This window comes from Epinephelus lanceolatus, chromosome 14 (genome assembly GCF_041903045.1).
Source record: "Epinephelus lanceolatus isolate andai-2023 chromosome 14, ASM4190304v1, whole genome shotgun sequence".
NCBI classification, from domain to species: domain Eukaryota; kingdom Metazoa; phylum Chordata; class Actinopteri; order Perciformes; family Serranidae; genus Epinephelus; species Epinephelus lanceolatus.
Window position 1 is genome coordinate 30,480,046 of NC_135747.1, and position 23,368 is coordinate 30,503,413.

Below are 23,368 nucleotides of genomic sequence, written 5' to 3' on the forward strand. Positions count from 1 at the left end.
CTCATCTGACTTGCCAAATCTCTTAAGACTAAAATGAATGGATGTTTTTTGGACAGGGGCGATGTCTGCAAAGATAGTGTTGGTAATGACAACATGAATACCGCATCCTCTCCTGTATGTACGATGTGGTTGCACGATACAGAGCAGAACGTGGGCTAACAGGAGGGCAGGTATTCACAACATAGAGCCAGGGTCTAGAGCTTGAACAGGCAAATAGCAGAAGATACAAATGAAACCTCTTAATAGGGAAATAAACTCATTTAATGCACCTGGGACACACAGAGGGTTCAGACCTGATCAGACAGAGGGCGCATTTTGTAGCTTGCTGCATCTTTTTTATTATTGTTGCAACCACCAACTGCTAATTTGTTGTGAAGCTAACTCACAGATCTGTATCTTAAAATCTGCATAAAAAATGGACAGGCAGAGGGCATTTGGGAACTGGACACAGGTCAACGGAGACCTGTGTGGGTACATGAGACCCTCAGGAGGGACCAGCAGCTGGTCCAGGAGCTTCACCTGGATGATGGTTGGTTCAGGGTTTATTTGTGGACACTTTGACAACCTGCTGTGAAGCGTCGGGCCTAACTACAGCTGAGAAAACATTATAAAAGTAGTTGAGGCTACAAATTGTTCAGATCAAGATGTGTCTTGCAGCTTGACTAATAGGGCGATGATGAAAGTGAGCATTAGCTTAAGAGGATGGTCACACGTGAGTGAAATTATCATTGGCAAATATTTGCCGCCCGTTCACTTCCCTTCAATGCGAGCAAAGGGGGCAAATACAACATTTGCTTCCGGCCAAAGCAAATTCGCATCTGCACATCACATGGAGTTCAAATTTAGTAAAGTCACAGCCTCAACCCATGGCAAAGAAGCATGTGTGGAGCAGTCACTGATTGTTCCTGTACCCAGTGGGCTGATGCTGTATGATATTGGCTATGAAAAACTCAAACAGCATGGGAGATGCGTCAGGAGACAGGCATGGAACCTAACAACACTGAAAATATCAGATTTTGCTATAGTCATTTTAGCAAGCTAGCTAACATTAGCGAGCAAGCTAGCTTTCCATGTGCATCAAATTGGCGCTGCCCACATTCAGCACAAATATCGCCTGCAGGTGCTAAAGTATGACCATGCACCAACACTTTACGCTCCCACAGAAGGCCTGCCTCTCAGTTCATTTGATTGGACAACAGGAAAAGCTTTTCTGCTCAGAGTTTCTATTTTTTCATCTAAAAGGCATTCAGGGTGCACCTACAAAAATGTGAGGCACTCAGCAAAGCAAAATCAGCGAGCGATACGGTTCGCACTGATTGAAAACAATGACAAAAAGTTGCGTCAGGCTGGAAAAACACGCTCTGTCTGATCATTCCCAGGGTGCATTGTAAGCAAATAGCTACAGAGACAAGTCTACTGAATTATTGCAAAGCAATCTCTACCTCCAAATTCAGACTATCTGTGCACTATCTATATTTACATAAAAAAAAATTATATCTATTTTTTATATGAGTAATTATAGCTCTATTACTTCAATAAACTGTCCACAGTATCTGATTCAACAGAACCTCAGTACAGTGTGAGTAATCATCATTGAAAACTGGGTCCAACCGCTAAATTTAAGCATTATAAAGATTATTTTCGTTCGGTCAAGAGGACTTGTTTTGTCCCGCTTATCATTTGGTATTTATTTAAGGTGCTTAAGATAATCTACTGTACAGAACCCTTCTTTGAAACTAAACTGAGTAATTCATTTGTCCAGCCAATCGATGTGCTATGCATGAAAGAACAAAAAAATCCCAACCCATGACATCAACACTGTACACCTTCACGTCACAAAGATAGAGACCTATATACACATTTTACTGTCTCTCCCGGCCAACTTCCAACATTTTTAACAATCATGTCTTCTATTTTGATGCATGACTGAGCTCGGGCGAGGAGGAAAAGCAAGATGTCGTCAACACCACTGCCGCTGTCTATGACTGAATTAAAATGGCGGTGTCGGACCCAGCCACTTCTGCAAAAATTAAGTGAATCCTCCCCTTCGACAACACCTGACAAAACACCTTCTGTCACATGCTATGTACAAATAACATCACAGCCGTTTGGAAACGTCCAATGCCATATTTTGTTAGAGTGCAGATCTGCTAACTCAGACAGGCCAAGTGGTAGTGTTACAACATGCAACTGTGCACCTAATCGTCTCAAATGACTCCACAATGTTAAAAAAAAAAATGTTTAACACACACTCACATATGCATACATACACATACACTCATCTCTCATATATAGATTATCACAACCAAGCTACAATGTCCATATAACTCAATTTGCAGTTATAAAAACATTGTTTTTTAGTCAATATTTCCACCTACTGGTCTGTGCGCTGATTGTTCAATATGTAAAGAAGCCGGCTTTGCGAGTTCTGTCTTCAGATTAGGCAAAGCAGGATTCCACAGTCTATTTTGAAGCTAGCAGGCAGAGATTTCTGTGGTGTTTGCATGTCATGATAGCATTGTGCAGCAGTCAGGTGCAACATCACATCACTGCCCTGCCCTGCCCTCCACACAGAAGTTCAGCAAGTTTATGCCCTCCCTGTTGGCACCAAACATTCCACTACAGCTGAGCATTTAAAGGCTTTTCTATGCAAACATGGAGGCCATGAATGTTCCACACTCAACAACAGAAGCACTGAACTCTGTGTGCCTCTTTGGCTTCGCTTTACCAGGTCGGCATCATGTCCGGGAACCAGACGCGGCCCAGGTGCTTTGAGACCTCCCAGTGGATCTCATCCAGGGAGTATTTGTGATCTGGAATCAGCACCTCCTCCATGATGGACAGCTGAGAAAGCCTGCGCCCACACATCTTGACAAACTCCACAAATGCGCTGCAGGACACCTCGCACTCGCCCAGGCCAATGGCTGACAGCTGGGTACAGTGCTGGGCGATGCGGATCAGCTCCTCGTCCAGAGGACGCAGGCCGTTGGCGCACACCACCAGCTCCACAAGACGAGGGCAGTGAAGTCCAACGCGGCCCAGCACCTCCTTACTGACTGAGCGGCCGAAGTAGAGGTGCGTGACCGGGATCTCGTCATTAAAGAAAGGGACAAACTCATCCTCATAGAGGAAGAAGTACATGACCAGGTTGAATTTGGGCGAGTGCCGCACCATGGCATCCCAGCTGCTCTTCTTGATGGTGTGGAAGTGCTGACCGGGGTTCTCACTCACGACGTCGATCCGCAAGTGTTCCAGGTGGACGTGTTTCTCCGAGGACAGGGCCAGCAGGAGTTCATCACTCAAGAGGTGGTAGTTTAGTGCAAGCTCTCTCAGGCCGTGACACTGGTCTGCCACACACAGGATCCCTGCAAACATGGACAGAATTTTTTAATCCAACTCATTGTGAGTTTTTCTCCTTTCTGCAAAGGATAAAGAATTCCTGAAAACACGGCGAGTAACAGTGGTGAAAAATAGGGAATGTGCATGATTAGTCAGATAGTCGATCAAACGTTGCTACCCTCACTAATTGGCACCGGAAATACTAGTTGGTTGATCTTATAACTAAGATACCCAGAGGAAAATAAGTTTGGATTAGCATGCAACTAACTAGCAGCTCTGATCATCAACGGCTCTCTCTCTCTCTCTCTCTCTCTCTCTCTCTCTCTCTCTCTCTCTGTCTGCATTTCACACACACACAAACACACGTGCTCTCTGACTCAATGGATGAAACCACGGACAGCTGCGTCAACGCGGAAAGAATGTCCGAGACACACTTGCACTGCCTGGATGTCTTCTCACTAGGCTAAATGAGAGTGGTGTTTTTGGGCGTGTGGGAGATCCTGAGAAGCCTTGACATGTGTGTGTCAATCTGCATGCACACTCATGCATGACAGAGTTAGCGCAAGTGTTTTTGAATAAAGATGAGTCAGGACGTTAAATACACTGTAACTTTTACTAAGTGAGTTGTCATGGTTTGTAGGATAATGTGCCAATGTTCTTAATGCATGGTGCAAAACATCTGGGAATTAAGTCATTAGGAATATCCCTGGTGATAAATATTGCTCCTGAACAATTCAAAGGTCGACTGTATTCGCCAGAAATGTTGCAGTTGAATCAGCAGTCATTATCATGCTGACAATTAAACACCAGTTCCAGGAAAATGTATGCAAGAGGGAGAAACAGAATACAGTTCATTCACAATATATCATACGACTTCTGCCTTTCCACCACATGAAATGACAACACTGTACGAGGGCAGACCAAAAATTACAGGCTCTGAATAAGCCACTGGATGGAAAACACACACAGCCTCGTGACTCATATTTTTGAAGTAAAATCAAAAACATATGACTGAAAGTGCAACACAGACATGGCTTGAAAATAAGGCTGCCACTAACGATTATTTTCATTGTCGACTAATCTGTCGATTATTTCTTTGATTAGTCGACTAATCATTTCATCGAAAAATGTGTTAAAATGTTGAAAAATTGTCGGTCTGTCTCTCCCAAACCCCAAAATTATGTCATCTAATGTCTTGTTTCATACTCACGCCAAAGGGTTTTAGTTCACTGTCACAGGAAAGTGTGTCAAGCTGCCAATATCTGAACGTAAGAAGCTGCAATAAGAGTATTTTGGGGTACTTTTCAATGAAAAATGACTCAAACCGATTAGTCGACTACTAAAATAGTCAACGATTATTTTAATAGTCGATTAGTCATCGATCAGTTGATTAATCGTGGCAGCCCTACTTGAAAATATTTTGCTTTGAATATTATCCAAAAACCACAATAAAAAACAAAACAAAACAAACATGACAAAGCTGCTTCTTCTTATCTTAAGCACTGAAACAGCTACTAAAGACATTGCGCTCTCTGTACCTGCAGGGGAGACGTGAGGGCAGCTGCTCATTTTCAGCAATTTCAGGGTGTCACTGTTGTTTGCCACAAGCACCTTCAGAGATGGATCATCGACCGGCGTGTCGTCAATCTTCAGTGAAGACAACGATTTGGAGTTGACAAACACCACGGTCAGAGCTGAGATGAAATGAGACTGTGGAGGGATAAAGACAGCAAAAGACAAGTATAATAATCAATAAAAAACTAACATGATACATTTAGATCACTACATTTATAACATTTCAAAGTTCATGTATTCAAAAGTTTAGAATACAATAAGCAAACATCTTTTTCTCATGCAAGCCTGTCCAGATCTGTTATTTACTTCTAGATTTAGAGAGATATCTTTTAAGATGTGGCAAACAAGTTAAACAAGGTGAAAACACATTGCAACAAGTCTTTGTGTCCATTGTGTGGGTGCATCAGCTGCAGCACTCCTCAGGTTTGGTCAACAACTACTAACTGAACAATTGCTCTTGAGCCTTGGTACACTTCATTGTACCTCAAGTATGATAACTACAGGATGTGTGAGCCATATAAAACAGAACCGCACCTGTATTGTAGACTGTACATGTGTGGGTGGACATGTGGTGACAGCTTCCCAGGGCAGTTTGATTTTTAAAGAGTTCATAAAAAGAATCTCACAGTGCACAGAGACAGACAAAATAAAACTTGCAAAAATAACATCCTGTGTCCTTCTGAGGCCCTGGAAGCAATAACATCCTTGTCCTTGGCTGTGCATGGGAACAGACGCTGCTTTACAGCCGCATGCTCAGATAAGAGGAGAATGCAAAGCCTATCCAGTCAACATGCTGAGTCTCAGCTTTAAGGACACCACCATAGAAAGGCATTGGCAGTGTATATTAAAATTTAATTCTAAACTACAGTGACAAGAATTCCTTTGATTTTCCTCATATATCTGACTCAGCCCCCTTGTGGATAAAGTTAATTGTACCTTTGGAACCTCCATGAAACTGGGCCTGGCTGTTGAGATGAGCCCAAGGGTCTTCAGTGAGCAATTCACCAACTGTGAAAGGATGTCACATGCTGCTTCTGCAGACTCTGTACTGCTGTCCACCTGGAAAAGTACAAGCAAAGACTGAACATCACTTCAGGAACATGAAGGATCGTGCCTGCAAACTGCCTGCAAATTGTTCTGACACTAAAGCCCAGTGTCAGAACTCATATTCTGACACAGACACAACCAGTTTTCCACCCTTACCTTGAAGCTGACATACTGCAGGTGGTTGGAGTGCCTCTTTATGATCTGCTTGATGAGGTCTGGATGTGTGGCTTTCAGGTAAGAGCTGGCTGGCTGGTTGAGCTCAAACTCAAAGCATCTCCACAGCTCAGGCATGTGGAAAGCCTGGTTCCACCCGCGGCATACCTGAGAGGCATAAGCCCGATCCAGCAGTGGAAGGTACTGGAAGACGTGTAGCAGGAGCTCCTGAGGCAGTCGTGCCCAGTCACTCTGTGGTGACTCACTGACCACAACTGCTTCTGACTCCTCACCCGTCTGCTTCCGTACCTTCTTGCAAGCCTCCGGTGGGCTGTTACTGGAGGAGCTGTTGCTGTCCTCCTCTCCTCCTTTCATCCGCTTCATCTTGAAAAATGGAGGTAATAACACTGTTAAAGTCCAGCATGTAACTAGACAACAATTATACAGATTTTTAAGTCAGTTCAGTTTAACTCCATCTGATGTGAAAGTAGATCCAAACAGTCACAGTTTCACCTTGCCTGTTCCAAATTTCAATCCCCTCTCCACATATACAGTACAGGCCAAAAGTTTGGACACACCTTCTCATTCAATGCGTTTTCTTTATTTTCATGACTATTTACATTGTAGATTCTCAGTGAAGGCATCAAAACTATGAATGAACACATGTGGAGTTATGTACTTAACAAAAAAAGGTGAAATAACTGAAAACATGTTTTATATTCTAGTTTCTTCAAAATAGCCACCCTTTGCTCTGATTACTGCTTTGCACACTCTTGGCATTCTCTCCATGAGCTTCAAGAGGTAGTCACCTGAAATGGTTTCCACTTCACAGGTGTGCCTTATCAGGGTTAATTAGTGGAATTTCTTGCTTTATCAATGGGGTTGGGACCATCAGTTGTGTTGTGCAGAAGTCAGGTTAATACACAGCCGACAGCCCTATTGGACAACTGTTAAAATTCATATTATGGCAAGAACCAATCAGCTAACTAAAGAAAAACGAGTGGCCATCATTACTTTAAGAAATGAAGGTCAGTCAGTCCGGAAAATTGCAAAAACTTTAAATGTGTCCCCAAGTGGAGTCGCAAAAACCATCAAGCGCTACAACGAAACTGGCACACATGAGGACCGACCCAGGAAAGGAAGACCAAGAGTCACCTCTGCTTCTGAGGATAAGTTCATCCGAGTCACCAGCCTCAGAAATGGCAAGTTAACAGCAGCTCAGATCAGAGACCAGATGAATGCCACACAGAGTTCTAGCAGCAGACCCATCTCTAGAACAACTGTTAAGAGGAGACTGCGCCAATCAGGCCTTCATGGTCAAATAGCTGCTAGGAAACCACTGCTAAGGAGAGGCAACAAGCAGAAGAGATTTGTTTGGGCCAAGAAACACAAGGAATGGACATTAGACCAGTGGAAATCTGTGCTTTGGTCTGATGAGTCCAAATTTGAGATCTTTGGTTCCAACCGCCGTGTCTTTGTGAGACGCAGAAAAGGTGAACGGATGGATTCCACATGCCTGGTTCCCACTGTGAAGCATGGAGGAGGAGGTGTGATGGTGTGGGGGTGTTTTGCTGGTGACACTGTTGGGGATTTATTCAAAATTGAAGGCACACTGAACCAGCATGGCTACCACAGCATCCTGCAGCGACATGCCATCCCATCCGGGTTGCGTTTAGTTGGACGATCATTTATTTTTCAACAGGACAATGACCCCAAACACACCTCCAGGCTGTGTAAGGGCTATTTGACCAAGAAGGAGAGTGATGGAGTGCTGCGGCAGATGACCTGGCCTCCACAGTCACCGGACCTGAACCCAATCGAGATGGTTTGGGGTGAGCTGGACCGCAGAGTGAAGGCAAAGGGGCCAACAAGTGCTAAACACCTCTGGGAACTCCTTCAAGACTGTTGGAAAACCATTTCAGGTGACTACCTCTTGAAGCTCATGGAGAGAATGCCAAGAGTGTGCAAAGCAGTAATCAGAGCAAAGGGTGGCTATTTTGAAGAAACTAGAATATAAAACATGTTTTCAGTTATTTCACCTTTTTTTGTTAAGTACATAACTCCACGTGTTCATTCATAGTTTTGATGCCTTCACTGAGAATCTACAATGTAAATAGTCATGAAAATAAAGAAAACGCATTGAATGAGAAGGTGTGTCCAAACTTTTGGCCTGTATTGTATAACTTAAGATCTAGACATTCAGAAGGTTTCTACCTGGAGTTGCATTATCTGCAGAGGTCTCTCCTTCTCCAAAACAAACACACCCTATAATTTAAATGCTCACCTGTGCTCTGACATAGGCTGCTGGACTGTCATTCGCTTAATGGTTATGTTAACCTTTGCATTTGTATTTATTTAGATACTTACCTGCTTTTTACATTTCAAATTTTCACATGAATTTTACTTTTTAACACCTTCAGAGAAAAAAAATGGACTTCAAGTCACTGACTAATTAGCTTTAGCATTTGTGTTTTATATTATCCATAGCCTTCATTACTCATGCACTGCCCTTACATATTAATTTAATCTCCTTACATTGCAATACCTGCACTGTCAAGCATCTAAATAAGCAGTATTGCCATTAGCACATCTATTTTATTAACAGCTCTGTAGTAGTCTTGGTGGTCAGACTATCATTTTCACAGCTTTTTCTTGTATGTTTTTAGTCATGTGTTTATCTTCTCTATTACCTTGTGTTTCTGTGTTTTGAATGTATCATTAAATAAGTTACTGGGTGCCTAAATTTCCCTCTGATCAATAAAATATTTATTTATCTATCTATCTATCTATCTATCAAGTATAAAAATCACACCCTTTGATATTTCATGTAAATGTAGAGGTGTGCTTTCACTTGTAAATTTACACATATGTAGATGTATCCATGCATCCTTTATGTATCATACAGCTGTTTCAAAGTGTGTGTCAATACTTACTGTTTTTACATTTTGATATGGATAGGTTCATTTTAGAACAAAATGAAACAGGGTATCTACAGGTATCTGACGCCTATATTAAAAATGCTTTATAAGACCTTTTCAAGATCATTTTTGAAGCAAATTTAAGACTGATTTTTTTTCTTCAAGCACTAGAGGTAAGCAGTATATATGAAGCACCATGCAATGGTAGGTTTGATGTAGCAACATGGTTATTAAAGTGAGTTAGATTAATCTATATTTTGCCAACAAGTAAGTGCAAGAATGAATTAAAAAGACACTTCGTTTCAGATTTTCTAACAACAGAAATGTGGGCTTTCACGCAGGAGGCTTGACTCATCAGACAATGAGAAATTAAAAGATGGCTAAATTAAATAAGAATTATATGTTTGTTGCATTTAAGATATCACAAAGTCTTATTCAAAACTATTTATTGACCTTTGAGGTCTTAAGTCTACTAAACTGAATTTAAGTCATTTTAAGACCTTTTAATGGACTGCAGACACCCTAGGAGAGCATGGTCAATATATGAAAGATGTAAATAGTTTAAGTTAGTTCCAGATTTTCTGAAAAAAAATATATATGAAGGTGTTTTATTACACAGTACCGTTACATTTGGCACTGCTTGTATCTGAAACAATGTATGTCATCTGATATGACGTTAAACTACATTAGCCCGAGACCATGCTTGAGCATGTAGCCGTCAATATATTGAAATTACACGCAGGATAAAACATTTCAATCAGTATCAAATAGCTGAAACTTAGCTATGTGCATCAATGACCGGGTTAAACTGAATGAAGGCATTGCTTACATGACTCACCGAGCTAGCTAACGCAGTGACAGTGTCAATTAAGGTAACTAGCTGTTAGCTTACTTAGCTAGTATTAAAGTTAATTGTATTTTAAGCTAGCTATGAAACAAACTCGAGCCTCATAATGATATACAGTCCATATAATACTCGACACTTTAACAGAATGACCCGCAGTTAGTTTCCTACTGAGTTATTTCACTACAACTCAGCTAGCCAAAACAGCTAACCAAAACAGCTAGCCAGCTTTGCCACCCATCCTACCTTGTTGTTTACACACAGCTAGCTTGCTAGCTGTTAGCAGAAAAATCCGACAACTGACACTTGACACTTCAGCCCGGGCCCACGCTGGGAAAGCTCATCCGCACCAACCAGATAACATGCATCGGAACCCGGTAGCCAAGCCGTCTGACGCTAAAGAAGAGGTAAGAGATGTTTTCAATGAAGCGTGGCACCTCCGCTCGGTTGACCTAATTCCTTCGCGGGAGTTGTTTCGGCCCCCCTGATTCTGAAATGGCGAAGTGTTGTTGTGACAGCAGCGGTGCATCATGGGAAACGCAAAGCGAAATGGCTGTTGGTAAAGATCGTCTGTGTGAGGAAGATGGCTCACTCTGTGGTTAAAATAATACACACATATGTCAGCCATTGTCTTGTCTTGTTTTGTTTCCCTTTAATGGAGCTATGAACTCCAGAATAAGGGCTTTGTTTCAAGACAACACGGTTTCTACTCCTGCAGCAACATTTTATTATTTTTTATTTCATTTTAATATATATTTTTTTTCTTATGATATTTACTGGAGGAAAGTTTGGTCCTTACAACAAAAGTTTCCTCTAACAAACAAGGGGAATAAGTTTAATTTAAATTGACCCACAGATTTTATCCAGTGAAACATTTCTTTATAATGCTAAATATTATAGATGCACATTGAACTTTTGGTCAGAAGTCACTGCATCTGTGTTTTTGTTCACATTATGTAAAAAGCTCAAAATAGAGATATAATATATATATATATATATTTTTATATATTTTCCTAAGGTGAAAGGGACTTTTAGATCATGTCAAACACACACCATCTTTTCCTTAATTTTTTTTTTCCTTTTTGATATTTTTAATGACATACATATCATTTTGTTGTGATATAAAGAATTGGTTATCTGTTTCTGAATGGACTGATATAAATTGCAGCCACAGGCAGACTATGAAACAATGGGCCCCTGAGCCTGGACTTGTAGAGGGCCCTCATAACCGCCCCTAGCATAATAGCCCCTTTAGCATAGATGCAACAACCAGCCATTACAAAATGCAGTTTGGCCCTGCCCAAGCAGGGCTCAAACATTGTTCCAAGTAAGTCTGCACCAGGTTTTTATTCGTCTGCTGCAGAGTTGCATACAAGGCACCAGTCTACTTGCAAAAAAGAGGTCTACAGCTTATTTTTAGCTGGTTTTCCCATGTTTAAAAAGAATACAAATAATTTAAAAGAAATAATAATATAAATTGCTGTTAATGTTGTTTTTCTTTTGTTGGGTAAATACTCTTTAAATCTGTAGGATCCCTAATTATTATATTTTTTCATAATATGAACACTTTGCACAGGAAATCAGTTTCAATGAAATAAAAAAACAATGGAGAGGCAGAGACAGCGGCTTTTAAAAACACAGTTCACCACAATAGGTGTTTGCTTTTGGCCCCTGGCCCACCAATATGTTTCAATTATGGTCCTCCAAGAATAAAAATTTGGGCACACCTGCTATGAAAGAAACCACAGGCCCACAGTTACAGCAGATAATTTAATTGAGACGTCACCACTCATTAATGACACCATGTATACTTTGCGAAACAGAGAACCTGGTTTATTACCATTCAACTCCATCCACCACAGATATTACAGAGCAGATTCACAAGTATTAAGCTTTTTTATATAACAGCAGCTGCTTTTTTCCACACTCTCTTCTCCCCGATCCCCCTGCCTCCTACTAGGGAAAAGCATTACAGGTGCACAATTTTATTTGGTGTGACGACTGGCCCCTCTAATCGTTCAGCTGTAATCAGTCTCACTGTGAGGTTCTTTGTTTGTTTTTGTATTACTGTAGGATTTTGGTACTCTTTTCTTTTTTTTTTCAACCAAGCTGCAAACAGGATTTACATCCACCGTCATTCACTGCAGGCGCCAGGCTCCTCCTTCTCGTGTCCAGACAACAGAAGAGATCTGACATTTAGAAGAGGGGGGGAATTACGACTGTCTACTGTATAAAAATGTACAGTGGCTTTATTGACATACATTCCATAGGTTAAACAGCTGCAAAATAGGAGGCACACCCAGTATTGCACTTCATTAAAAGTTCTGGCTCAAAACATAACCCAGAATATCAAACAAAACTGAAGTGAAGAGTAGCAACTTCGGAATACAGCTATTTTGAATAGTATCATTATATACAAGATTAGATAAATCGTACACTATTTTCCTCCCAAACATAGTATTCTTAACAGTCTTATCCACCTCCGCTTTTTTTGTCCGTCAACCCCGGATGCACTTGACAGTGGAGAATACTGTACAAGATTACGAAAAAAGTTTACATACAACAATATTTTAAATTTATAGTTAGGAAGCTGGAAATACGGCCTGTTCCGTTTGTTTTTTTTCTTTTCTTTAAATCAACGCTGATCCACAGTTGCCTTTAAGCAAATTTATTTCGTATTCAATGTTTAATCTTGTTACACTTCAGTGATCAGGAGGTGTGCAACGTCTATAGAAGCCGAGGGAATACAACGGCCGCATGCAAACACGTCACAAGATATTTTCTTTATTTTTTTTTCTTCTTTTTTTAAAATTCTGTTGTTCTTTTTTTTTTTTTCGTTCAGGTTACTCTGAATCCGAAGGAGCCACAGCCCGTGTTTGTGGCAGAGCCCGGATACTGATGTTGGTAAGGAGAGCAGACCTGAGGACTCTTGGCGCAGGACAGAAACCTGGTCCAGTGTCCAGGAGACTTGACAATGCAAGAGCCAAGCTTCACGGCTGAGCTTCGGCAGCATCAGCCAGAAATCACAGTAGACAAACTGGTTTTCAGTAAAAGTTTAGAAGGTGTGGGCATTTCTGCACACCCCACAGCCCAGGGCGAACTCCTCCCCCGTTGGTGGGTGAACCACATGCAAAGGGCACTCAGTACCCTCCAGCTGCTTGCCTTTGGGCCCTGTAATAAAAATGACAAAGATGACATTTTTCTCTTTTAGTTATTTGCTGTCAGTCTAAATGATTTATTATTTTCCAGAAAAGTGTAGTCAACACAATTGTTAAGCACCTGCAGGACAATGAGGCAGCTCCTCCTTAGGGACACTGGTCATCCTCTGGAAGTCATCATGGCAGGCGTTACAGAAGTGTGTGGTGCCAAAGCAGAAGAAAACAGCCACCGAGCAGCAGTACCGGCATTTATACTCCAGGAAGTCTGTGCCGTGCTTGGAACACATCTGGTGACAAGTAAAGAAGAATCATCAGAGGAAGAGTAAATTTAAGCATTAGGGTTGGGTATCTGGTAGTTGACTGATTCTGGTCTGGCATCAAGACATGAAACAACAGATTTTCGGTTGAAATAACAAACAGCAAATGTGCGCCACAGAGGGACAAACGATTAACCAATCAGCGCCATGGGCGGGACTAACGCCATTGTCAAGCCTTTCTCTCTAGTCTCCTGCACAGACAGGAGTTGAGTGTCGCTTAACATGCTTGTTTGAGGGAGCAAAGTGGGGCATGCCTTCTTAATATCGCATGACATCGTAGTTTGTTTCTTCACTCCACTCCACTCTTACAACCCTGGCATATCAGGTACATTTTCATGGCTGTGTGGGTCTCCTGTGATTGGTAAGGGAAAATCATCACCCCTCTCCCACGGATATCAGAGTGGACGCTATGTCAGACTGAAGATGGAAACAGAGTGTAACGATTTGACAATTCTGTCCAATATCTTCCAGTACTTTACCTTCTCTGTAATAACTAAATTTAATTTTTGACTAAGCTGCAGGAGTGAAGGGCTGGACCAAAAACCAATTCTGCTCCTCTGCTCTTTTCTAATCACATATAGAGCTAATGTGTGTGTCTGCTCCTCTAGCAGTGACACTAGGCTATTACTAAAATAATATAGAAAAGAAAATAGATGAGACATTGAAGCTGTGGCAGCAGATCGGAGCTGCAGCAGCAGTTTTGGCTCACTGGAAAACTGACACAGCAGCAGCGGAGCTCCGTGGCTGGCTTCCTGGCTTTTGGGTGTTTAGTAACACTTCCACTTCTTGTCAGTATCAATCCTCTCATCTAACTCTTGGCAAGAAAGTGCATTGCCAAACTAATATTAACCCACCTGAGCCCTGGAGACATCTGAGCAAGCTCCACAGATCAGCTCACTGGGGTCGTAGTCATCTCCCTGTCCGGCCTCCGCATCGCAGCGAGCCTCTCCTCCAAAATAGGCCTGGAGATAAGGGCAACCATTAGTTTTAACTTCCCCTTTACATATTAACATATGAATTACAGTTTCTTAAGTACCTTCTTGCACTTGTAGCAGACATAGTATGCGTATCTGTTCATGGCAAAGCCTGCAGGGTCGTTGTGGAAGCGTGCTCCTGGTGTAGTTATTGCCTCGCTCTTATGTAGACCCTCGTACTCCAGCCGCATCAGAGCCTTTCTCCTCACGTCCTCATAGAGCTCCTTGATAGGGTCGAGAAGGTCCTTGATGACTGAGTGATTTATTTTGTTCTGGGGGGAAACAAACAAACCAGCCCATGTTCATAAATGTAGTCCTGTTGAGTTTACTGTATGGTGTCAACGGCATTTTACAATGCTGACAGTGAACAAAGCAGTCATACAGTCACTCAGTAGACTGAGCTTTGACAAAGTATGTCAGCAAACTGAGCTGAATCAACTTTAAGGTGTGGTGGAGACACTTGACAGCCTCTTTGTTGAGTTAATCTCCTCAATCAGAGCGGCTCAGGTAACACCTTACCTTGCAGATGGGACACAACATGAATCCAAATGTGATTCGTGGCCCGAGCCAGCGATTCTCAAGAACACGACGGGTACACTGGAGGTGGAACACGTGGGTGCAGTCCAGCTGAGAACAGAACAAGGAGTTAAATGAGATTTGGAGATCTGAAGTGAAACTCTTCCGACTGAATGACAAACACTCTGTATACAGCTACCTGTACTGCAGGAGCAGCAGAGAGAGCCTCCGTGAAGCAGATCATACACATGTCGTCTGCATCCTGTTTGAGACAGCCTGTGTTCTTGTCGCAGCCGTGCAGACACGGAAGGCAGGCCTCCTCGTTCTTGACTCCTCCACAGGGGTGTCCACACGGATGAGTTTTACTGCAGGCTAGCTTGGCGTACTCCTGGGATAACAGCAGAGAAACTGGTGAGGCTTAGGAAATACAGGGCTTAAAATATGATGATGATGATTGAAAAATTTTACTGAATTGATTGCACGGATCACATTTGAATGAACTACACAGATGACAAGTGTGGAGAGTTGACGTTCAGTACCTGGCAGTCTGGGTCTGAACAGACACTGCCGACCGCCGACAGCTCGGTTCCATTCCTTGTACCACAGAACCTGCAGGCGTCTGAGCTGCTGGACGCTGGTTTACCTGCAAAAATAACAACTTTATTATTAATATACTTACACAATTTAAACAAATTTGCAGCAATATATATCCAAAAAACACAGTGGTATGCTGTGCTGTTTCATTACCTGTGTGCTCTCTGAACTCCACCATGGCCTTCATGGTCTTAGAGTCGGCCAGAGCCATGAGCCAGAAGAGCTTGGTCCTCCCACAGCCTTCATGGAGATCCACCTTTATGGCCTCCTCTTCCTCCTTGAACACCTGAATGCAGCCATAAGGACAAAATTAAACACTACTCATTTTAAATCTTTTAGAAAAGCTGCCATGAAATCAGCAATTCCAAAAACAGCCTTCATAATCCTGGAAGGACTTCATATTGACACTAGTGGTAGAATCCTCATGGAAGCACTGACCTGTCTCTGGTGAGAGCGCGTGCGTCGGTGCAGATGGAGGAAGCGGTCGCAGTCGGTGCAGAGGTTGCCACACATGTTGCACAGGATGATGGCTGCTGTCTCACCATCGTCGTGATTGTCACACATAGGCTGCGGATTAAAGGAGCAGGACATCAACTTTTTATTCTTTTGATCATCTGCCAGTTATTTTCACACAGTGCAGCTCTTGGCCTTATATATCGTTCTCACCATCTGCTTCTGCTGTCCGTCTTTGCCCATCCAACGACCAGAGGACAGCCTGTCAACGTGGTCCTGGTCCAGCACACACAGTGAAGCTAAGGCCAGCCACAGCTACGAGACCAAACGGGGATTTAATTTATGATTAACGAATGCAGAGTATTTGTAAACATAAAAACATACTTTGTATGTGACGATATTTGAGTTCATACCCTTGTGGTGGCGATACAGCGCACAGGAGACCGATGCTCCTCCTCCATTTTGGTCAGGGCTATGATGGTCTCAGCTATTGCATTTTTGGTGACTCTGGACCAACTGTCTGAAAGGTGGCCCTAAAAATACAAATGAGGGTCTTAGAGGTATTTTTAAGGTGTATTACAACACAAAAGATAAAAATGGATGTCCGTATCAAATTAGGTTTGCAGAGTATTAGATGGAAAGGTAAATTTAAAAAAACAGAACTTACAGCTGCCATGTCTTTAACCAGCTTTATGATGATCTCTGCGATCTGAGGAGGAGTGGAGCCTTTCATCCACCAGTGGCTCTCCCCTCTGCGGATGTAGCTAAGCGTGAAAAAAGGGGCAAATAAGTATTAAAATAAAAGTCAATTTGCCTCTGCTATGATTAATATTTAGTTTAACATGGTTTTCCCACATTAATAGTGGAGAAAAAAAACTATGAAAAGGGTCTGGAAGCAGATCTACTCGCTCTGTCACTGCGTAGGTCTAGTAGAAACTAACTTACCTGGAGTTGAAGATCATGGGCAGAGTGACAGTGGTGACCCCTTTACCCGCAGCCATGCCGGCCGTGCCAGAGATGGTGGTGCCTTTGGCTTTCAGCTGCACGGTGAGAGCTTTTGCGATGCAGCCCAGGAACATGTCAAGGATGCAGAGCTTGTTCCAGTCGCCCTTTTCTGTGGAGTGGATGATGTCGCTGATGTCCGCTGGTGGCAGAGCCTTCACCCCGATGATGCTGGCAAGCCGCACTGGTGAAACCTCGGGAAGGACGCGTCTGAGCAGTGATGTGACCTGAGGTAAGGTCAGATCAGATGACAAACAAGAACATAATTTAAATAGTGTCACAAGGTATTTACATTAACACATACACACAGAAGAGATGCTTATAAAACACATTATTTGAAAGAAAGTGTTACACCTGAACACTAACAATACAGGTTTTAAAATATCTTTAAGAGGAGAAACAGTTGCACATGACTAAACCTCGAGTTGTATGTGTGCGTGTACACTACCCACCTGTCTCTGTACTCTCGGGGAAGCCGTGTGCAGCAGAGAAAACAGATCTTGCATGAGTGTTAGCTGCTGAGCAAGGTACTGGCGGCCGACGTTGGAGCCACTCAGAGCCAGGACCATGGACAGGAGCTCAAAGCAGTAGGCGTCCGAGGAGGCGTCATCGTCACTGGGCTGAGAGTTTGCGTTCTCCTTGCTGGAAATGGCGTGCTCCCACTCCTCCCTCACACGCGTGGCCTCCATGCGGATGGCCTGAACGATGTGCGCACACACCTGGAGATGAATACACACGTTAGATAAGAGGCCTGAGATTGTAATAACTCATCCTGCTGAGCGGTCCCAGGATCTGACTGCTCACCTGTTTCTGGAGGTTGGTGAGTTTGCTCCTGCTGAAAATGATTCCCACCATGTGCTCTTTAAGGTCTGCGTCAGACGGTACCTATTCATGAAATTGTACAAAGTGTAAAACAGCTTAAAGGTCACGAAATGTGAGTCAGTTAAACAGCACAGATAAGGTGTCACAGTGCAGACCTTGTCTTCTCCCTCGGGTGATGAAAGAAGGTTCTTCTCCTCTTGTTCTGGAGTCGGCTCTGCGTCTCCACAGATAAGTTTTCCAAAGACCTAAATGTGTACAACAAAGTAAAGTTTCTAAGAGACTCCTGATATACTGTCAGGTTATTATAAGTCATATCTATGAAGCTGTTAGACAGACCTGTGAGGTGATGAGGCGAAATACTCGGAGAGTCTCAGCCTCACAGTTCTTCTGCTGGGCCATGCTGGCTGAGATCTGTCCTAGAATCTTAATGCTCTCGCCCTCTTTCCAGCCGAGGACCTTCACCTGGCGCACCCTCAGGGTGTTCTCTGGACCTTTTAGTTCCACCTTGATCACGTGATGATCGCCTCCAGGGAGCTCGCTTGTCACCCAGCCCATGTGACGCGAGTCGAGGTCCACCTTGGATGAAAAAGCATGGGGATGTTCAGTGTTCTGCTACATGTGGGGATGCCACGGTGAGGAAATTCTCCCACCAGTTAATAAACTTGTGATAACATTGACATTGCCTATTACACTGGACATTTTACAAGAAACGATATTCATCAATGATGCTCAATATCTGTATTGAGTGCTGTATTAAGTTACTGCAAACTGAACATTTCTCACGGCTACAGCTTCATATTGAAAACATTTAATTGGCAAAACACGAGTTGATTTGATTATTAAGTCGTAACAGTAAATGCAAGGTGTTTGTCAGTGAGATTAACTCAGCTATAGCTACCGTTCATCAAAAATGCCTCTACAAAACAAGACAACGATCATTTCCAGCATTTGTTGACAGCACATCAGTTTGAAATATTGCATAGAGCAATGGAAGACAGGTGTTGCGACATACCTGTATTGACAATAACCGTGACATTTAAAAATTAAATGTTATGTTAATACTATACATATGATGATATTGTGTAAATAATCCAGCGCCTCTTAAATAATTTCCGTTTTTTTCCATTCTCTCCCTCCCCCAATACCATCTTGTTGCCTTTTGACTTTCCAAGTGTCCATTTGTACAGTTATCGTTACAGACTCTTTCTTCACCTCCCAACACTCATTTTTTGAGTGTATTTCATTTGCCAAAAAGAGACAATATGCACAGTACGAAAAGCTATGTCAATGATTTTTACTGATAACATTATTATTTTTTCCTTCTAATTTTTTATAGAAATCATTATTGTGAACTCTTTTGGCCACAATCATTGTGTAGTAAAAATCTGGTATCATGCCAGCCCTAAATGGAACAAGAAGGAGCAGCCACAGTGGGCTGTTAGATGATGAGCTGCAGGCAACAGACTGCACACCTCAAACTTCTTAGCAATGTCACAGACTCCTTTTCACTCATTTTCAGGTTCCCTATTAGCATTAGGTTCCAATCTGAAATATTGCTTTTTGCTTTGACACTAAATCCTTCACCATCGTCTTGTCTCTCCTTATAAATGAAATCTGACTTCTGCTACTCTGTGCTGTGACTCTGCTGCTGCTGTACGGAACAGACACTTCCAGTTTATAACTGAAAGGGCCGTGTTCCAACTAAGTACTGATTAAAAAATTTCAAAACAGCAAAACGATGGTGGGAGGGAGGCAAGTAATGTAATCCAGTATATGCCCAAATGATGTTTAACACCAGTAACACTGACTACGCAAGCGAGCCCAATGTGCACGTAGATCTGTAGAGTATTGTTACGCTAGATTAACTGAGGCACACCTTACAAAAACAAGCCCCTAATCTAATACTTAATTACTTCTTTACTTAAGAAGTCACTGGATTTAGAGAAGGACAAAGGAATACGTTTGCAGCACACCACGGGTGTTCAGATGTTAAACAGACACATTTCTAACAGCATTTATTAAAGCACACATTACACTGGTTACACTGTATTCCCACAATACCAAAGAAACTTACCTGTTTGATTCTGCAGAGGTCCTCGATTGCTTTGCCACATAGGAATGTAACTGATGTGACTTTGTTCTGTGGATATGACAGAGGGAAAATTCGACTTTTATAAATATATTATCATCAATTTCAACTTGGTTTTAACTTTGCATTTATACACAGGGTGTCTACAAGTGTCAAACACGTATATCTAATGCTTTTTAAGACCTTTTAAGACAATTTTTAAACAAATTTAGGACTGATTTTTGGACAAATAGACTTTTTAGGTCCTGCAGACACTCTGATATAATAATGACACTGCTGTTCCCTCTCACCCCGATGTCTCTGGAGTTGTCCACATGAACAGTCACATTGGTGGCATTTATGCCTTTCACACAGCTGATGGTGATGCTCTTGGTTTTGTTCTTGTCCTCATCTCCAGATTCCCAGAAGGTCTCTGTGGAGCCATCTGTCAGGCTGCCAATCATGGCGGGACGACTGGACGTCTTGATGTCTACTACACTGGTCAGATCCTTCAGACAGGTCACCAGGCAGAGGTCCTATTGTCACACACAGTCGGATTAGGGCATGTCATTAACACAGATGCATAACAAACAATATGTTGGTTCAACCTGTGTTGACTAATAGAAGATAGATCTCAAGTAAGGTTGGTTGTTTTCTTGCCTGGCTCATTGCTTCGTAGCCTGACTGCACGCTGATGTTGAAGCTCTCCTCGCTGTCGCCATCATCTGACTTGGACAAGATGTTGTTGATGTGATGGAAAACGTTGCTCTGGTGGAGGAACTGGTGGTCAGACTGCTTGAACTTGAGACTCCAGCACCTAGAAGAACAAGTCACCAAGATATCTTGATATGTGCATGAATCTCTGATTGAATTAACATGTCAAATATAGTCCCTAAAATTGAGAAAGAAGGAGAAATCTATAACATTGCCCCCGAGTTAATGTAATTTGAAATCAGTATCATTTTTAAATGATTCAGGAAGTGTACCTAAGTGCCATCTGTTGCAGTGAGCTGCCACTGGGAAGTGACATCATGAGGTCTGAGATGGTCTGAAGGAGCCGATGGAAGGTGTGCGGGAGAGGATGAGCTGCCTCCCCAGCAATAACAATGTCCGACAGCGGGTGTTCACAAACGCCAAGGTCTCTTTCCTGTAGGGCACAGAGTGGAGGTGGTCATACTTAGAGGAAGCAAAAGAAAAGCAAAAGTAATGCTGCATGGTTTTGACATTTAACCACTCATTACCTGTTCAATGTTTTCTTTGTTCCCCTTGTTCTCATCCTCCTCCTCCTCCTCAGGTTCAAAGGGCGATGGGGTGAGAGATGCTACAAAGTGCCAAAGGATGTCGTGCAGGGAGGTGGTCTGGATCACATTACACAGCAGCCAGTTGAATGCCTGACAGGGACACCAAGAGAAAACTAATTAGTCTCCTTACCATGTACAAACAATACTACGAGCCAACTTATGTCTATTAGCTAATTAAGTGTACAAATCTAATTGACTAACTGCCTATAACCTTGAGTCACTGCTGGATAAATAGCAACAATTAAAGCACGACTGAGCTCTGAGATTTAGAGAGATACTGCAGCCTGTACCTCCATGGCAAACACTCTACAGGCAGACTTCCTCAACGCATGCCTCATGGCCACCTCCAGTCCCTCCAGGTCATGGTGCTGGATAACAAAAGCCAGGACAGGCCACTGGAAGTTCCTCTCCCCCTTACTGAGGGAGCCGTGGGCCGAGATCAGCCTGGACAGCTCAGGAGATGGGTGCCGTAACAGGGAAGATCCCACCTCTGTGTGGGGGACAGAGCAGGAGGGTGTTACAAATGATGTTGCAACTCGCTAATACATAAAGGGACAACTTACCACCTTTTATATGGATGTCCAATGAGTGTTGACGGTAGTTAAAGGTAGTAAACTGAAGCAATAAATTCCTCAGTCTGTGCAATATTAAATACAAGAGCTGAGTCTGCAGCTGTGAAATCTATTATTCCTGCATTCAGCACTGTCATTTAACGTGAAAGAGACATAGATTTTGCCTCAGGTAAACTGGGGGTGTGCTCTAGATGTCGCTCAAAAACAGAACTTTAGTGCTCTTTTAGTCTGTAGAGCATACTAGCTCAGTTTCAACAGCAAAAATAGCATCCAAAAAAATGAGTGCAGAGGATGTTAGGGACAAGGATACATTTTTAAGTGTTTTAGCTGACTAGATATTCAACTATATTTATTTGACCCAGAGTATATGGCCAAAGAAATGCAGCGGAGAGGCGCCAAGGCTGTGGCTACAGCATTGAGGATACGGCCAGCTCAGGTATTGGAGGATAAACCCTGGAGAAAACACCAACTGGTGGTGCCTTTGCTCAAATTGCCTAACGATGCCAACAGAATCATTCTTTCGCAATGAATTTCAGTGTGGGCATTTTTTTGTGGATGCTGTCACCTATGTAAACCCCGAAACCCCGTGTGTGCGATTCTTTGTTACTATGCGTGAAAGTTTTACTCCTCACTTGAACAGAGGTGTGTTGGAGATCTTCAGAATCCCGAAGATAAACTGAAAAATTCAACCCAGGGCAGATGACAACTGAGTGAGTATTTTTTTCATCCAAAGCTACTATAAGCTATTTTGTTGAGTTGCCTCTTAGCAAAATGCTCTGAGCAATCTAAATTGGGTTTTTCATTGTGAAAGGTAAAATAGGGAAGGAGTGAAGCAGTAATTCACTGCCGTGGACGATGTGAAAAATGAAAAAGAGCGCTGTCATTTTGGTTCACGCTGGTTCAGACTACAGAGCCTCTGTGTTTTTATTTTGACGCCTGCAGAAGTATGGGAAAAGTCACACTGTATTTTGGCCAACAAAATAAGCTTAAGAGGGCCATATGCTACTAGGCTAGTAACAGCTATAGGTGTCAGAAGCTCACCTTGGTACATGTAGGCACTGCAAGCAGGAGTACTCAGCTTTCTCAGTCACTATCACGCACACACTGAGGAGTTTAATGCTTCCATCAACTTTATTCACCATCAACACTGGACATCCACACAATTTCCCCTTCAAGTATCACTTCTGAAATGATCATGTGTGATTACCTGCATCTCCACTATGGACCCTGCGTCTGGGCACAGCTTTGACCCGGGCTGGAGACGGTGAGTGCTGCTTGTCATACTCGGATGCTACGACTGAGTAAGACCTCTGAAACACTGTACGCTTTGCTGTGTCGCTGTCTGTGATTGGACTGGTCTCAAGACTAAAAGAGAGCATAGCGCATTTACGTTACACAAGATGAGGACACAGTATAGCCTATAACACAAAGACCATAAAGACGTTAACTGTTCAGAGTTTAAATACAGCACTAGAAGGAGCAAAGGAGATAAAGGCCACCACTAAGGAAGGCTAATTTCACACCAAACACTTACATTAAACAGAGAATGGAGCAGTCAGGCGCTTTTGTATTGTACACAATGAGGCTGGTTATGATGAGGACGTATGATAATTAAGCTTGCTGTCAAACTATGTACAGTAGGGTGCAGGGGCGAAACTGGGAGACACAGAACTAACTATTTGTACAGCATATATCAGCAGGAGAAAATGCTTCCG

The 23,368-nt window shown here is 42.6% G+C and overlaps 2 protein-coding genes across 17 annotated transcripts in view; both read right to left on the reverse strand.

Moving 5' to 3' along the window:
• Positions 1 to 297: 297 nt before the first annotated feature.
• fbxl3a (F-box and leucine-rich repeat protein 3a) lies at positions 298 to 10,361 on the reverse strand. The gene is made up of 5 exons (XM_033615937.2): positions 10,123 to 10,361; positions 6,118 to 6,498; positions 5,851 to 5,973; positions 4,878 to 5,049; positions 298 to 3,365 (listed from the first exon to the last, which is right to left on the reverse strand). The coding sequence occupies exons 2-5, from the start codon at positions 6,496 to 6,498 to the stop codon at positions 2,725 to 2,727; spliced, it is 1,317 nt and encodes a 438-aa protein (XP_033471828.1). The 5' UTR covers positions 10,123 to 10,361; the 3' UTR covers positions 298 to 2,724.
• A 1,323-nt stretch (positions 10,362 to 11,684) lies between these two features.
• mycbp2 (MYC binding protein 2) overlaps positions 11,685 to 23,368 on the reverse strand; it is an 85,290-nt gene continuing 73,606 nt past the window's right edge. For all 16 annotated transcript variants that reach the window (XM_033617435.2, XM_078174609.1, XM_033617430.2 and 13 more), the window contains 24 exons: positions 22,861 to 23,018; positions 21,372 to 21,571; positions 21,022 to 21,171; positions 20,767 to 20,927; positions 20,441 to 20,597; positions 20,092 to 20,316; positions 19,787 to 19,852; positions 18,049 to 18,288; positions 17,868 to 17,957; positions 17,695 to 17,775; positions 17,343 to 17,609; positions 16,834 to 17,117; positions 16,556 to 16,652; positions 16,302 to 16,421; positions 16,102 to 16,203; positions 15,874 to 16,002; positions 15,589 to 15,721; positions 15,381 to 15,484; positions 15,041 to 15,229; positions 14,845 to 14,952; positions 14,388 to 14,597; positions 14,206 to 14,313; positions 13,156 to 13,321; positions 11,685 to 13,047 (listed from right to left, as the gene is read on the reverse strand). In XM_033617435.2, the coding sequence (XP_033473326.2) occupies positions 12,932 to 13,047; positions 13,156 to 13,321; positions 14,206 to 14,313; positions 14,388 to 14,597; positions 14,845 to 14,952; positions 15,041 to 15,229; positions 15,381 to 15,484; positions 15,589 to 15,721; positions 15,874 to 16,002; positions 16,102 to 16,203; positions 16,302 to 16,421; positions 16,556 to 16,652; positions 16,834 to 17,117; positions 17,343 to 17,609; positions 17,695 to 17,775; positions 17,868 to 17,957; positions 18,049 to 18,288; positions 19,787 to 19,852; positions 20,092 to 20,316; positions 20,441 to 20,597; positions 20,767 to 20,927; positions 21,022 to 21,171; positions 21,372 to 21,571; positions 22,861 to 23,018 (3,661 nt within the window). In that variant the 3' untranslated portion in view covers positions 11,685 to 12,931. The remainder of the gene's footprint in view (positions 13,048 to 13,155; positions 13,322 to 14,205; positions 14,314 to 14,387; positions 14,598 to 14,844; positions 14,953 to 15,040; positions 15,230 to 15,380; positions 15,485 to 15,588; positions 15,722 to 15,873; positions 16,003 to 16,101; positions 16,204 to 16,301; positions 16,422 to 16,555; positions 16,653 to 16,833; positions 17,118 to 17,342; positions 17,610 to 17,694; positions 17,776 to 17,867; positions 17,958 to 18,048; positions 18,289 to 19,786; positions 19,853 to 20,091; positions 20,317 to 20,440; positions 20,598 to 20,766; positions 20,928 to 21,021; positions 21,172 to 21,371; positions 21,572 to 22,860; positions 23,019 to 23,368) is intronic.